A 17,260-nucleotide genomic window follows, 5' to 3' on the forward strand; every position below is an offset into this window, starting at 1 on the left:
AGGAAATCTAACAGCAACTCAAACAAATATAATCGTTGTCTTAGTACTACTACTTGTAGGAGGCAGTAAAAGTAAAAGCACTGGAAGTTGTATGTGATGCAAGTTAGCATTGTAACATCTTTAGGACATCATCAACAATATCTCATTGTTTACTGTTAAAACTAAGGATTCCATGTGGTTAAAGAAATAGATATAACTTAAAACTTTCTAAATGTACCTGAATCCATCCTATAACCCATTTTGGTTTACACTGCAGTTCCAAATGTGAACACTGGATGACGCACGTTGAGCTTTTACTCCTCTCTGAGTTCAGGAAGGTTGTAAAAGACTGAGGTAGGAGTGTATGACGGACCAAGTATTCTTCCAATCAGATTCAAGAGTTCTGTTTCTGAATTCGGGGTTGGACCAATCAGCGGCCGAGAAACCCGTGAAGGGCTTGGTTTGATTCAGCCTCCTCTGTACCGTAGACTCTTCGGTTGAAACGGCCTCTTTTAAAAGTCCAGGGGGAAGAGTGGAAGGAGCCGGTCAAATCGAAGGAAAGGGGGCAGGATTGAGCTCAGAGGATAAATATTTACACTATATTCCTTCCCTGGGGATTGTTGTTCAACAGAAGCCGAGGTATTGACACGTTTTACCTGCTTCCAAGTTGTATTTTACAGCGAACGTTGGCTAACTAGCCGTCCTGTTTATGTGTTAAACGAAGCTAGTTGGCTAAAGCTAACTAGCTCGATCTCGTACTCATTCGCTCATTCATTGTTTCTAACATCTCCCATGTTATAATCACGAAGAACTTGTTAGTACAACGATGTGAATTAAATCCTGATATGTAGCTAACCACCAGGTCCTTGCCTTTCTCCTCTGTTAATCTAAGGTGCAGCACAGAAAACCACCAAAGGTCTCCACTGCCCGAGAACGTCAGAAAATAAAGAAAATGGCGGAGCCAGACAAATTAAACATCGACTCGATAATTCAGCGTCTTTTGGAAGGTGAGGAAGAACAAACTTGGTGCAATATTGTGCTCGATTTAAATGAACAAGAATCCTGAAGGTATTGAAATGTGTTTTTGTGCTCCAGGTAAGTAAGCTGAAGTTAAAAGCAGTCTTGCTGTAGTAACGTCAGCCTACTTAAGATTGCTACGCTCCCATTCTCGATGCTTGGTTTTGGATGAAAGGCTCTATCTCCCCGATGATGAGATGTCAATTTAAGCTTTAGCTATGATTTTGTTTCGTTAGCGGAAATGCATTGTTACAAGGTTGTTTGCTATTCAAGGGGAAGTTGCAGGAGGAAGAACTCGCTGTGGACGCTAATTACTCCTTCACAAGTATTTACTTTGAAAGCGTTAAATGATCTCTGTGTTAGATCTGATTCTTTCAACAAGTTGTACCTGGCTGAGATTTTAAATATTAATCAGAGAAAAGATTATGGAATAAAACTGATTTTAGTTGCTTTCTCTTTCTATTTGCATTGTTTCTTGTAGCTGCCAAAGACAATTCTGCAATCATAGTTTCTATCCAACATCTTCCGTCCCCTCTTCCCCACCAGAGCCTCTCAGTTACATGGGTGGACTCTCCCGTGTTGTGCTTACTGTTTAGCTGTCACAGATCTGATTACAATTTGCAGCCACGGCCTTCCCATGGGGTGCCTTGTTAATGAGGTGTACAAACAAAGATGCTTTGATTGGCACATGCTCTCTGTAGTACTATGTGAAACTGCTGATTGGCCCTGTTTGCTATTCCACAGCCACTTCTGTAGCAACACATGAAATGCTTACATCATTCCTTTTCCCCATAAAGTGGTGCTATAAATCTTCTGTGCCTCCCGTGGAGAAACATTGTGGCTTTATTGGAACACTTTTAAAAGCCATGTTCATATATTTGATAAACAAGATCTTAAGGTTGATGAGAATGGTGTTGCAGAAATAATACTTGAAATATTGTCTGTTTATTCATCTGATAGTGAACAGTATTGAGTCCCAGCTCTACAAACGCCAACCCTAAGTAGCGTGTTTTACACATCTGACTGCACTCTGTGTACAATGTGTGGAGACAGCTTTGTTATGATTTTAGCTGAGTGTTTGTATGAGGGAAAACAGGCCTGTTTTTATCTCCACATTCACATGACGATTGTGTAACAGGAGCCTCGAGGACATCAAACCGAAACATAGATCTCTTCACACTCCGCTGTACAGTTCATCCGAAGAACACAAAAAATACGGTTGTGATTTCTATCATTCTTGCAGGGCAAGTGCACTGGGTGCAGAAATACAGCATGCCTCTCACATAAACATTATATTTCCCCCTCTTCAGCTGCTGTCACAGAGAACTCTTTGTTCTGATTGTTTTACCGGAACAACATGATGTATGTTGGTGATGGAGGTTTTGTGGTCCGTACAAGTTGTGATGTTTAACTTTTCACCTTTTTGCAGCAACAGAAGCATTTTCCCATGCTTATTCAGGGTGTCCGCGGGGTCTTAAAAAGTATTAAAAGTTGATAAATCAATTTTGGGAAAATTAAGGGCCTTAAAAAGTATTAAAAAGTCTTAATTGTGGTTTTATGAGATATTAAGTTTCATAGGTATTCAAGCTTTGACCCAAAAAAATATCCATGAATATTTATTTTTCTCCTTGCAACTGTTCCCGGATTGGGACGTAAAACATTCAGCCAATAAAGTTCTAAAATAGAATAGAATGGAAAAGAATAGAGTTACTTTATTGATCCCAAACTGGAAAATTGTTGTGTTAACAGCAGAAATCGATGGAGTCAGTAGAAAAATACAAAAATAAAAAAGAATAGAATAAAAAAAATACATAAAGACTCTAGTTACAATAAAATACAACAATAAGGATTGTGAGCGGAATAAACACCAGCTATAAATAATGTCATTTCTAGTTTCATAAAGAGAAATTAAATACAACATTAAAGCAAATCACACAATCTCTGGCACGTCCTAAATTTTTTTAAATGATTAAATAATTTCTCATTTTCTTCAGCAAGTTAGCCTTGAATAACTGCTGTTTTTTGTTGTGGGAGTGTCGATAAACCTGCTTTTAGTTTCATTTGTTCTTTCAAGCTTTATTCCTCCTTAGCTTACATCATTTCTGTAAAAATGTAAACTACAACTGTTAAGAAGTGGATGCCAACAACGACTGAAAGTTGCGATAAAGTCTTAAAACTTTTTTAAAGGTTTTTGAAAAAGTCTTAATAAGGTATTGAAATCAACCTTAGGATTTTAGTATATACCCTGTTATCAATGTAGCTGTGACCTTAGTCCTCTATTTATTTACCTCCTTGTGTAGTTCCTGTATCATCAGACTGAGCTGAGCCTTTAGAGGTGATCAGGATTATGCATAAATATGCATGTGCAGCCACAGTGCCTCTTGGGAGTTTGACTTTCCCTGTGGACCCTGTTGGCTGCCGCTCTGTTTAGTGCATGGATTGTTATACTTGGGCCATGATAAGGTTGTCTGGCAAACACAGGAGAAGACAAACAAACCTGACTTTGGCAATATTTATATCCTCTTATGTAACTAGCTTGACCTTTTTTCTCCCCGTCTGCAGTTGTGGTTTTATTGCTTTAAGTAACCACTCACTGGTGAAGAGATAACTGTGCAGATTCCCCTTGTTTAAGACTCCTTAAATACCTGCCCTGCTGCCAGCGCTGAATCAAATGATTGATAAATTATAAACAGCTCACTCTCCTGTGGACAACAAGTTACCCTCCTGCTGGCTGACTGTGTTTCAAGACCAAACCAATTAAACGTGTTTGGATAATGAGCACTTTCAATAGGATTACTGTTGTAGATCCAGAGCTCAGTGAACTCAGAGGGTGTATGTTGCTGTTAGCATGTCTACAGAGCATGACATCACACCGGCTCAGCCAGGGCGCCCGGCTCTGGGCGAGGAGTGTCGCACCAAACCAACTGTTGGTTCCGGCACTCCCAGCTCGGCTTTTTGTGCATTGCTGGTCCAGCTCTTTGTTTCCTGACCCTGATCAGCGTACTGGAAAAGCTTTTGTCTGTGCCCCCTGGATGATAAGCCCAGTGTAGCCCACTGACTATGTGGCTAACTTTGGAGTAAGCTCTATCAGGGCTTAGCCTTCTGTAATCCAGGTTTAAAGAGACAAGCAGCAATGCAGTATTTATATCCACTTTTCCTGGTTCAGGCCAGTGGGGCCGTGTTTGTAGTTGCTGTGGAGAGTTAGCGTTTTAATTTTAGCGTTTTTTAATTTACAGGTTGACTTAAACTTTGCTGGTGCTATAATAACCAGATTTGTTTAACAAATAAAGCAGCTGCAGCTGATTTGAGTCCTTTCTATGTCAAATCCACCCCTCTCAGTTTACCAGAGCCCAAAGTGAAGTTATGAAGTTTACTTTTCGAAACCCCAAAGACTAATCATCCTGTCGTGTATTTAAAACAAAAGCTGCAAAGTCAGATATAAAAGAAGCTGAGTTTGATTTTTAAAGAGTAGTCTTTAAATTTCCATTTAATAAGCCATAGGGATGCACTGATCCAACTTTTCTGGTCCCAGTACCGATACCTGGGCTTTGGGTATTGACTGATACTGATCCTGATCTGATACCAGTGTTACATAATAATGTGCATGCTTTACTGTGGGATAAGACAGGTAATGTTTTGAATAAAGACAAAAATGAGTACATATGGAATTACTGAAGTTAATATTTATTTGAACTATAAGTGTTAAAATGTTTAAGAGCAGTTTGGTTAAAAGATGCTTCAGAATTTACAAGGCAAGACAAATTGATTTATATAGTACATTTCAGTAAGGCAAGTCAATGTGCTTTACAGAGGAAACATATTCAAAGAAAACAAATAGTTTTTAATCAAAAAGCAGATTTTAAATACAAAAAATAAAATCAAAAAAAAGAAACAACTGCTTGATTGTAGAATTGTACACCTTGTAGACTAAATCATAGTGTAGCCTTAGTAGGACTCCAGCTTTGAGGGGCTGGATCAGCACTGATATCAGGATCAGATCGGTGCATCCCTAACAGGCCGCTTGATTCATGAACTCTGATTTGAGTCCTCCTCAGAATCACAGAGGATTGTGATTGCCTGATGTCACAATGTGTCACTTGGAGAAAACTTGACATATACGCCTGTTTCTAAATCTATGCGATCAAATTCTCCATGCACCAAACAGTCTGAGATTAGAGGTGCGAAACAGTAGTGATACAGCAGCTTATCGTGATACTTTGACATCCGATACAATAATGATAACCCTTACCTCAATTTTTTTTTGTAAAATTAAAAATTCATATTTTAGCCGAGTTGGAAGTTAAGTATGTCTTTTGCAACTCCACTGAGGTGGATGGGGCCAAAGACCTACTCCACTGTATGTTGCCCATAGACTGTATAATAGTATAAAGTTTATTTAAAATATTTCTAAACTTGTTGATTTAGGTTTGGTGCTGAAGACTTTTTGGGTTAATTGGTTCAAAATCATTTTAAACTCAATTTTTTACAGTGTAGTAAACTGAAAAAAATCATAATCATTGGATTTTTTTAGTGCAATATCAGATTTTTATGAAAAACATCATCCAATAATTTCTTTCTAACATTAATGTCACAGTAGTGAGACAAACGATGCACTTTTTGTGTAAACAAGTGTTTCTTAAACAATTAAATACAAAAGGTGTTTTCAATCAGACAGTTTTGACTTAATTTGTTATTTTAATTTTGAGTAATATAGTGTGAATTACATAACAACATCTCCATTATTTTCTTAATTAACTTAACTATGGTTGTTAATTGTTTTCTTAATCCTTTTATTTGAACATTGGCTTGGAAACATCTTTATAACATTACTAAAGCTTATTTTGAATTTGAATTAGAGTAGAATATCACAGTATTGTAATCTTATTGTGAGGTTCTTGCCAAAACTCACCCCTGTCTGAGATGAGTTTTTCTCTTTAAATCCAGCTCTGTGAGATTCTGAATCATATGAGTCAGTTATTGTGTTGCTGTAACTGTCTAATAACTATTAAAGAGTGATTTAAGACGCCACAAATGATCCTCATGATGTTTAATGAAGCAACAGCTTTGTGTTCACTTATAAACAGTTTCATCAGTTGCTGGAAAACTTCTCTCCCAACAGCTCTTTCCCTCCTGGTTGCTGTAATTGAAATTTATTTATGGCTCTAACAAATAACTTGATAGTTAGCTACCCACTGTGAGAGTGGCTGTAGTTTTCTGCCCGTGTCCCTCTGGAATATCTTGTTCTAGCATCATGACTAATTCAGATCAGAGTTTTAAAAGCCAGCTATCGTTTGAGACACAATTATGCTGCCTTGCCTCTGAATTAGCTTCCCCGTTTTGTCCATAAGAGGAGCGACAATTACAGCTCCAACGATGTGAAGCAAATCTTTAAAGCCACACTTGTACTGTTATTATTCATCCTCCATCTGCGTCACTCTGATTGTTTGGCATTTAAGGGTGAGCTCATTCATCTGTGTTCCTGGTTTAGTCAATTCTCAGTTCACACCCAGCTCTAAAATAATCGTCACGGGGACGGTTTGAGGCGTTTCTGTCACCATTATTCATACATTACCTGTTCTGTAGGCTGAGAGGGAACTGGTTGGCTCTGGACGAGACGCCTCGTCAGGAGCCTTGTACGCTTAGCGTTGGGATCTGCTTTAACATCAGGCAGCACATGTAGGAATGGGGGTGTGTTTGATTCTGTCAGTGATACTAACAGCCCGGATTCCAAACTCCATTAGAGCACTCTTGCGTAACACATCAGAATACACACACTCAGTGATATATAGTTACATGGCGTTATGTACACGCCCTCTCTTTGGCACGTCAGTGGGCAAATATTATGATCTGACTTATTAGCTGTAGTCTGTGTAAGAGAGAAATTACTTTCTGTGTCTCCGAGACGATCAGATCTCTTCCTCTTCCAGCGTTTAACCCATAATGACACAGATTGATGTGAGGTGTCAGGATGATACAAATAATCTGTCAGTTATCCTGTTGGCTTCATTCAGCGTGTGGGGTTAGTGTGAAAAAGTGTGATAGAGGGAGACTCGACAAACCTGCTGAATTTTTCAGATAGCATTAGTGAAAGGAGATAACAGGAGCAGAGTGTGCTCTTTGTTTTCTCCCTTTAATGCAGTTAATGTTTTATTTAACTTAAAGTTACAGCCGCTTACCTGACCTCATTTTTAATGTGGTAATTAAACTCCATCACTTTGCACTCTGTATTTCATAACAGTGCAAAGTCAGAGAGCCTGAATGACGTGTCTGCACTGTGTGTTCGCTGCAGCCTCAGCTGGAAGGGGAAGTGGGTTTCAGGGCTTTCTCATAGCATAGGCTCGAACAGCCGCCTAAGCAGAAAGACCTGCACGTTAGGGTGACACCAGGCCAGTTTCCGCTGGTCAGGTGGGTCTTAGATTCTGCATCTCAGTGCACACATACTGCAAATAAATAATATCTTATCAAGTGCTTTTGTCTTATTTTAAGTAAAAATTGTCTTCTTTTACTCCAAGTATAGTATAATATAATATAATATGGTATAGTATGGTATAGTATAGCTGATCTTTATTTCAGCCATATCATTTTATAATATATATACATGTGAAAAAGAAAATATATGCATGCAAAAAATAAATCTTATCAAGTGCTTTTGTCTTATCTTAAGTAAAAACTGTCTTATTATGTGCAGTAAAGTATAGCATAGTATAGTTTATCTTTATTTCATAAGATATATACATGCAAAAAAAGAAAATATATACATGCTTAAAAAATCTTATCAGGTGTTTTTGTATTATTTTAAGTAAAAACTGTGTCTTATTATGTACAGTATCGTATAGTATAGTACAGTATGGTATAGTTGATCTTTATTTCATAAGATGTATACATGCCAAAAAGAAAATTTATACATGCAAAACAGAAAACTATAAAGTGTTTTTGTTTTGTTTTAGGCAAAAATTGTCTTCTAATACTTGATATAGTATAGTATAATATAGTAAAGTTGATCTTTATATCACTCATATTGTTATATAAAAGATATATACCTGCAAAGAAAGAAAATATATACATGCAAAAAAGAAATCTTATCAAGTGTTTTTGTCTTATTTTAGGTAAAAACTGTCTTATGTGCAATATAGTATAGTATAGAATATTATAGTTTAGTATAGTATAGTATAGTACAGTACAGTATAGTTTAGTATGGTGTAGTTAAATTCTTATTTCATAAGATATATACATGCAAAAAAAGAAACCTTATCAATATTTTTTTGTCATATATTAAGTCTTCTTATTCTCCATATAGTCTAGTATAGCATGGTTTAGTTGATCTTTATTTCATTCATGTTACATAAAAGATATATACATGCAAAATTAATATAAAGTGAAAAATCTGAAATGAATGAAAAGGAACAGAAAGGCGAAAAATCTTATTGCATCTGCCCTTTCTCTCAAAACATTGATGAAACACTTAACAAAACACATACTGGAGAAGTAACCTACTATTGGCTCATTCTTGGAGCAAAATAAAAAGCAACAAACGTAAAACTTAAATTTCATTAGAACAACAACAACTTAAAACAACCCAATACCAAACAGGGTTCAGATTGTCTGGGGTTCCCTTTTATGTCTAATGGGTTGGTTTTGATAAGTTTCTTGAAGATACTGAAATTTTTGGCTTTTATCTACTTTTCCTTTTGACAGAATGACACCGAATCCTGGGTGGTAGAAGATTTTTGTGAGCTTTGCACATAATTTGCCGCATTTGGTCATCCATATAGTAGACATACACCTATTCGATTTCCTTAATTTTGGGTGATCGGTGATCAGCCCATCCTTACATATGAAACTGATCTTATATTCCTCCAGGAAGGTCTGACAGCCACCCATTGTTGCTCTTTGCTCTGAGACCTAAAACTCAGGACACCTTATTAGTTTAAGTTAAAACATGAAGATTTTTTGTTTCACGGGTATTGTTCAGTTATTTTCAATAAAATAAGATGGTAACATTGAAGGTATATGCTGTCAGTTATAAAAAGATAAAAATCAGTATCAGACCAAATGTGATACCGATACCGCCCAAACGAGGTCTGAATTGCTTGTGACAAGTAAAAAAATCTGCCAGTGGAACAAGAAAAAATTTGCTCGATCCCCTGAAACTATAATAACGTCTTAATACAAGTAACTTTTATCTTGTTCCATTTGCAGATTTTTTTTTGTGTTTTTCTTAAAATAACTCAGAATGAGACATTTTTTGGACTAGTCAGGGGAATGTGGCTCATTTTAAGTCTCAAACTGCATTTTCTACTGAAAGTAAGACAAAATCACTTGATAAGATTTCAGTTTCTTGCAGTGCAGGCTGATCTTGGTTTTATTAAGTTATTGGTTTTGTGTGTGGTGTGATAAACCTTGCACATGTATCTGTCCAAAATTTAGACACCACTCTTACTTCTGAATCCTGTTGTTACCTGATGAAATGGCTGTTAGACTGGAACGCTAACACAAACTGCCAGCATTTGGTTGGTGGGAGGTGTTAACATCCCAGTCTGGAAGCTTGTCTTATAATCAGAGCTTCATGTTTTGCTGCTGCTCCTTGTGCTTATTCAGTGTTTCTAACAATCTTTTGAAGTAAAGGTGTGTCTTTGTTGTGTGATTAAGTATCCATCATCTTATCAGTGTTTAATGTCAACACTTTTTTCCTTTTTTTTTTTTAACCAGTCAAGGGTTCTCGGCCGGGGAAGAACGTCCAGCTGACTGAGGGGGAGATCCGTGGCCTGTGCTTAAAGTCCCGTGAAATCTTCCTGAGCCAGCCAATCCTGCTGGAGCTAGAGGCTCCCCTTAAAATCTGTGGTGAGTTTCGGTGCAGCAGATGAGTTAATACCAAGTGTGAAATATGAACTCTAAGATGTTTCACTGCAGGCCGTCTCAAGTAGCTTCAGTTTTCCTGTTCACTAGCAGACGCCGTGCTCCTCTGTAATTGCTGCTTGCACAGGTTGTGAAGTGAACCCTGGCATGCACGAGCAGTTACACCCAGGAGGAGCAGGAGTGTGATGTTTAAAATGTGCTCCTCTGCCGCCCCCTGCAGGTGATGTCCATGGTCAGTACTATGATCTGCTGAGGCTGTTTGAATACGGAGGCTTCCCCCCAGAAAGCAACTACCTGTTCCTGGGCGACTACGTGGACAGAGGGAAGCAGTCGCTGGAGACCATCTGCCTGCTTTTAGCCTACAAGATCAAATACCCAGAGAACTTTTTCCTGCTGCGTGGAAACCACGAATGCGCCTCCATTAATCGAATCTATGGCTTTTACGACGAGTGTGAGTGCAGAGTGCATTTGTAAATGTCAGTGTGTTCTCCTGACTGTTGCGCTAACCTCCGCGCTCTCTTCTTGTTTGTAGGTAAGCGGCGGTACAACATTAAGCTGTGGAAGACATTCACAGACTGTTTCAACTGTTTACCCGTGGCGGCCATCGTAGACGAGAAAATCTTCTGCTGTCACGGAGGTAAGGGTTGAGTAAACTGTTGTGATTGATGTGAATTCTGCAACAGGGTCAGGACTAAGAGGTGTGTTTGGTCTCCCTCCAGGCCTCTCCCCTGATCTTCAGTCCATGGAGCAGATCCGCAGAGTAATGCGACCCACAGACGTGCCTGACCAGGGTTTGTTGTGCGACCTGCTGTGGGCTGACCCGGACAAAGACGTGCTGGGCTGGGGGGAAAACGACCGTGGCGTCTCTTTCACATTCGGCGCTGATGTGGTGGCCAAATTTTTGCACAAACACGACATGGATCTTATATGCAGGGCGCATCAGGTAGATTAATAACCCCTCATCAGACTCTGAACATGTGTTATTCTAATCTTTGGCTTATGGACTAAACTAAACTGGAGTCTTACACTGAACAGTCACATTCCTCTGAAGTATTACTCATGTTGACAAATGTCTTCCTGTCCTCAGGTGGTCGAAGATGGTTATGAGTTTTTCGCCAAGAGGCAACTCGTCACTCTTTTCTCGGCTCCAAACTACTGCGGAGAGTTCGACAACGCCGGTGCCATGATGAGTGTGGATGAGACGCTCATGTGCTCCTTCCAGGTTTGTGAAGCAGAGATGCTGCGTAGGCAACGTTTACATGCAGTCAAAATTCTGGTTTCTAAAACATTCAGGATAACACGTTTATATACGTGAGCAAACAGGGTTGTTCCTGTTTACATGGTATCCTGATCAAAACAGTGACGCATGGAGAATATCATGATGCACTGCGCGCTATTTCTGCTCTGTCTTTCTGTATCCATAGCAACAGCAGCAACAACAAAGGCATCAACATGTGCAGAACACAAATTAATGTTCCTTTCAACGGGGATATCATGTTAGGCGTCAGGGCTGGGATGATATACTATTCTCACAATTTGATTCGATTACTATTTTTAGGGTGTCGATTCGATTCAAACTGCGATTCTTTGATGTTAACAATTTTTAGTTTGTGTTTTTTAAAACCAGACCATGTGAAAAAGTTAAATGATGATGATAATGTCTATGGACTAAAATGCCCATCGCATGAGTCAGAGAGAAACACTTCGCCCTCTGCTGGAGAAAAGTGGTAACTTTTTTCCAATCTAGTTTATAAGCAAAGACTGAAATGAAGAATTTGAAGTTAAAAAAAAATATTCCTTGAAAAAGAATCCTGATTTTGATATTGTCAAACAAAAAATCCCAATATGCCTATTTTCAATTTTTTTTCGCCCACCTGATAGGCGTATTCTAGGGATGAACGGTTTACGAAAAAACCTGCGTGTGCTCAGTTCAGTTCGTGCTTTTCTTTTTCTTTGTTTTACAGCCCAGTTTTAAGCGAATATATAGCTCCTATCATACGCATGCGCTGTGCAAGGCGAAGGATACAGCGGAACAGTTGTAGGGAAAGCGTGTGTGTTGCTTACATCCTTACTGAGGAGTTGGCGTGTTGAAACTAGCAATATTTCACTCGGCTTTAATGATGATTCAAATGGGAAACAGCCTCATTCTTTCTGTTTTTTTATGACTATACATGACTTTTGATTTTAAATAATCTGTTAATTGTGGATTGTTAGGGTACATAGTAAAATAGATAGCTAGAAATAGATATACTTTATTTTTCATTGCAACAAGTACAACAGAATTGCAGTTACATTCCTTCCAAGACATATAAGAAAACAAACTTAGACAAGGGGAGACCGGAAAGGGATAAACCTAGGAGCCAGCTGCTTAGCGCTCCTTTGACTAGACAAGAAATAACAACATTGGAAGAGGTGAGGGGAAAAAAAAAGAAAATTCCAGACTATTCCCCAGAGGGGGCATAGTTTGAGATCAAGACACTATACACTGTACATATGTACATCAAACCAAACCGAAAACTGTGACCACGAAAGCGTGATAGGAGCCGAACCATGGATTTTGTGAACTGTCCCATCCCCAGCGTATACATGACCAAATATCCAGTTTAGAAAAGGAGTAACCTTGGGTTGGTTTTTCAGGATTTTAAACACAGGAATGTGAGCACATTCTGTTTTTTTCAAAAGGGTAACTGGTGTTTACATGACCGTTCACAACCAGGTTATGCTAGTATTCCAAATATGAAAGGGTTACTGACTGCATGTAAATGCAGCCAGTGTTTTACCAAAGTGCGTGTTGTGTCAGTGCATCAGGTGAATGTCTGATTAATTTCCCTGTCAGTCACTTTAACGTTGGCGTCCATGTCAAACTAAACTCAAACTTCTCTTTCTCACAGATTCTGAAGCCAGCTGATAAGAAATTGTATCCTTATGGTGGAGGGGGAGGAGTGGGATCTGGGAGACCGGTCACCCCGCCACGAAATTCAGCCAAGGCCGCCAAGGCCAAGAAATAACACCCGCCTGCTCCCCCTCCTACACCCTGACAGCCCTCCCTTCCTCTCCCTCCTCCTGTTGGCCCAACGCCCTTTTTTTCCTCTACCTCCCAAACTCGTTTCTCCCTCGTCACCAAATGGCAACAAAGCAGAAAAATGTCCAGGGTTCAATCATGCTTTCTCTCTCGAAAATGATTTTTTTAACTGTTTGGCTGTTTGTGTGCAATTTCCGTGTGAGTGCGTAACAGAAAGAGCCAGTGATTCAGGGGAATTGCTGTATTATGTTTTTTTTTCTCCTCTCTTTTTTTTATGCCCTCTGTTCTGTTTTTTTGTCATCTTGTCGAGATGAGTTTCACCCATCTGTGATGTAATTTCAGACCCGGGTGCAGGGGAGGAGGAGGAGGAGGGTAGAGGGAGGGATGAAGGAGCCTTAGCTGTTTAGGTTAAGGCCCTGCACTGTTTAATGCTAAACACAAGCTTTTGTACATCCTGTTTCAGAGGTGTGTGTGTGTGTTTGTGTGATCGGGAGGGGGCGGGGTTGGGATCACATTGCATGGTCAAGTGGTAATGGCACATATCTCTCACACACACACACAGGTGGAAATATGTACAGGTGAATCCTTTAATGAAATGGATTCACAGTGATATGTTAATTTTCCCTCCTCCCTATGGAAACCAATGATTTGACAGCACGGTCATGGATGTGAAATAGTTTTTTTTTTTTTTTTGTAGATACATAAACCAACATTAAATGATTTTTTTTTCATTCTAGTTCACTGAAAGTTGACAAATAATAAAAAAACTTGCTGTTTATTTGAGTTTTGCTATCATGCTGATCACTTTGTGTTTGCCATTGCTTCGTCATGTCATGTCATGTCAGCTCTGTTTGGCTTCGCTCGTCTGTGAGTTCGACACCTTATATCGACTTAACAGCAGCTTGGAGAGATGTCTTATGGATGAGAATCAGAAATGTATATTGTAACGTGTAATTCTCGACCCAGCTTACACTCAAACTAAAGGGCATCTCACATTTTGATTCAGTGTGATTTAGCCAAAGATGATTTCAAACAAACTCCTTTTAGACCCAGGTGTTGCCTGTTTGATCACAGAAGTCGATTACTTGATGAGAAATCTCTGAAAGTGGAAAACATTTCTATTTTTCTAATGATCGCGGGGTGAAAAGTGACAGAAGGGGAGTTGAAATGTCGTGATTGAATGATTCTGTTTGTTTCTCAATGCCTCACAACACTCACGGAAGACAATATCACCATGTGCCGTTTATGTTTCACAAGTAGATACTGATATCTGTACCACACACACACACACACACACAGGACGTACTTTAGTGTCCGCTGAGGAGGAGCCGTCTTTACGCTTTTCCATATTCTGCCGTGATCAAAGCGAGATGAGGCTCTGAATCATTGCTCTGACCTTTTCCAGTTTGAAGTGCGCTTGTGAAGACCACTTCAGTTGAGTCAGTCATTAAAACTAAGAGCGGGCTTATTGTACATTAAAGCCACCGGGAACATGAGAAACACAGAAACCGTGTTCGGACTAAACGAGGCGGGGCCTTGATGGCCAATCTGAGCACATAATCAGCATCTGACTGACAAACATCAATCATTTCAGATAGCGTACAGCAACGTCCCACTGAATCTAGCTAAAGGTTTAGCTGCAGCATCAGGTAAATAAATCCTCTGTTATAATTGTATAGCATTTACTGAATAGGTTGTACGCTTCATAGATGGTGCTATGCAAATTAGCGGGATGTGGAAGTGCTTCTCGGTTTGTTCTCCTTATCTTTGGGCTGAAATAAGCATGAAGAGCCATAGACAGAGATCAGATACTTTTCACGCAGCGTTAAAATGATCAAAGTGGATCCTGTGACAACTGTGAACCCTCAAACAACACACCCCACTGATTTTATATTCAAAAAAAGAAACTTTGCTTCTTTATATAGGCTTATTAAGAAGTAGTCGTATAACGCCACTGAGTATCACATTCGCTCATCTTTCCTAGTTCACTTCAGGCGTACAGGGTGTCCCAGTGGAAACAGCCTATAGTTCAGGCTGTTTAACTGGTGTGAAAATTTCTTTCTAGTGTTTTCAGGGTATCTCACTGCCCATTTCTTACACCCAAACACTCTCCCTGTCTCTCCCAGCGTGTCCGCCTCTGTTTGTAGCTCCCTGTCTCCAGCCCTCAGCCCAGATACTGAGCCAATAAATACCGGCCCTGGTTGAGTGCAGGGCGCACACAGGCATGCTAACCTATCCCCACAAATATCCTCCCGCTCTCTAGGCAAGAGGTTACAAACCTCCAGGAAATACATGTTTTATTTTCTAAGAAAATTCCAATCAGTGTAAGTAAGCTTCATCCAGACTCCTGCTGGCTTTCTCACAGTGTCACCTTCAGAGGGCGGATGTGTAAAATACGTAGAATTGGAACTCATCGTGTGCTCATGTTCAACTCATGTCCAGTAAGATCAACTCAGGAAGTTGAATTTAAATTAAAACAAATTGTATAAGGAAGTCATATTTATATTCATATAGTTAAAAAAAAGTATATCAATAATCTCCATTTTTACATCATGAGTCGGACGGCTTGCTGCTTCTGTTGGCTAAGTCAAAATGAATCAAGCTCAACTTTGGCATTTTTGGGGGCGGGGCCATGTTTGTTCACAGTGACCTGGTGCTTTAAACGTCACTTTTGATTTGTAAAGGAGACTGGCCCACCTTTTGTGGATTAAGTTCATATGATGTTGAGAGAAATCTCCAAATGTACAGAAGTTTATGGTATTAAAGTCTAATAGAGTTATGAAATCGTTAAAGTATGATGAGACCAGTTCACGTCTCGAACATTTAAACACATCGAAGTGGCTCCTTTAAGAGGTGATATTTAGTACTGAAACATTATAGAAACTTGTAGATCTGTGTCTTTTGACTAACAATGAGGACACTTTCATTCCCATTTTCATAGCTGTACAAACCTTTGCTTATAACATTTTTTATTCTTACTCTATATTTACTGTTGTTTTTACCTCTAAGAATCTGGTCTTTATTTACTTCTTCTGTTCATATTGTTTTTACTTGCAAATTTAACGCTAGATACTGCGAGCTTATTAGTGTAGGATTTTATAATCAATCAGGGATGTTTTGCACCATGCACTGTCGCTGGGTAGATTTGAAATTATTAGATAATTAAAGTACAGAAGAAGAAACAGAAGATATGGACTGTATTTTTTATTTGTATTTCTTTTGTTTTCAGATCGATCACAAATTGTCTCTGTTATAAGGTAGAAATAAAAAATAGAATTTGTATATTTGCGTCTGTTTTCTTTCCAAATGTATGTGATGGTGATGTGTAAAGGTGCCTGTTTAATCTTATACTCTACCTCAGTATAAAAGGCACAAGAAACATCATTTTCTAAGAAGACAGAGCTGTGAGTGAAGTTATTTTATCACCTTTGTTTTTGCCTGTGGATGGATTTTTCTCTCTTCTTTCCCAGAGGCTGCCTCTGCTGACACTGAAATATTTTGGCATGAGTCAGAAGTATGGGTGGCCTCTTTTTTCCCTGTATGCATGTTTATTTATTTATAAGATGTCACCTGATTCATGCAGCACACAGACCGAATCAAACTGGATCTTACGTTTCAAAAACACTTATTTCTCTCTGCTCGTCCTTTATTTTCCTCTTGATTTTTTTGTTTTGTTTTCTACATGTCGACAAAAAATAGACAAGGAGAACTTTAATGATTGAAATAACAGTGAAAAAATGTGCATCAGCATATCTTAAAATAGAGAGGAATGTTGGTTTTTAAGATAAGTAAAGGCAAAAACCCTAAAGTGGCTCCTGGTAATTAGGAAGTTTGTTGATCTATGACGCTCCAGGCACCCTGAGGTCTTCCAAAGTGAAGGCCTCACCTGTCAGCTCATAAATCATCCTGTTGATTTATGAATCAAACCTGCGTTTAAGCCTCTGTTAGACAGCACTGACATCAAATCCTGAGCATGTTGTGTTATTGAAAGAAAACCTGAAATCCTAAACATTCCCATGTGTTTTGGAAAGATGCAATTCTTTGTGGATTTACGCCCAGTTTGCTTATAATCACGCTCAAACTTCAACTGTTTCTTCTCGACTCAGCTTTGCAGTTCTGATGTCGGGTCTGTGGACTTTGATATCATGAACTCTGAAGGTAAACTGCTTCCTTCCCCCTCCTTTACTTAAATAGTGTTTATTGGTTGTTTGTGTGTGCATTTTAAATAATCTGGGAGATCATTTGTTGACCAAAGGTTAACTGTGAGTGTTTTCAGTCCCTGAGCTGCTACAACATTTGATTTTCCTTTTGTTCCAGGAATGAATTGAGGCAAATCTAACTTAAAAATATCTTTATCTGTGATTTTGTGTCTTAAGAAATATAAGA

At 38.9% G+C, this 17,260-nt stretch overlaps 1 protein-coding gene across 1 annotated transcript; it reads left to right on the forward strand.

The window, feature by feature from the left end:
* Positions 1-454: 454 nt before the first annotated feature.
* ppp1caa (protein phosphatase 1, catalytic subunit, alpha isozyme a) lies at positions 455-13,227 on the forward strand. Its single transcript, XM_074696283.1, has 8 exons — positions 455-618; positions 872-986; positions 9,706-9,837; positions 10,073-10,303; positions 10,385-10,489; positions 10,572-10,795; positions 10,940-11,074; positions 12,744-13,227. Exons 2-8 carry the CDS (start codon positions 932-934, stop codon positions 12,858-12,860), a joined length of 999 nt encoding a protein of 332 aa, XP_074552384.1. The 5' UTR covers positions 455-618; positions 872-931; the 3' UTR covers positions 12,861-13,227.
* The last annotated feature ends 4,033 nt before the right edge of the window (positions 13,228-17,260 follow it).

This window comes from Halichoeres trimaculatus, unplaced genomic scaffold (assembly GCF_033239565.1).
Source record: "Halichoeres trimaculatus isolate MK-OKI-2021-1 unplaced genomic scaffold, fHalTri1.1 fHalTri1_scaffold_20, whole genome shotgun sequence".
Taxonomy (NCBI): Eukaryota; Metazoa; Chordata; class Actinopteri; order Labriformes; family Labridae; genus Halichoeres; species Halichoeres trimaculatus.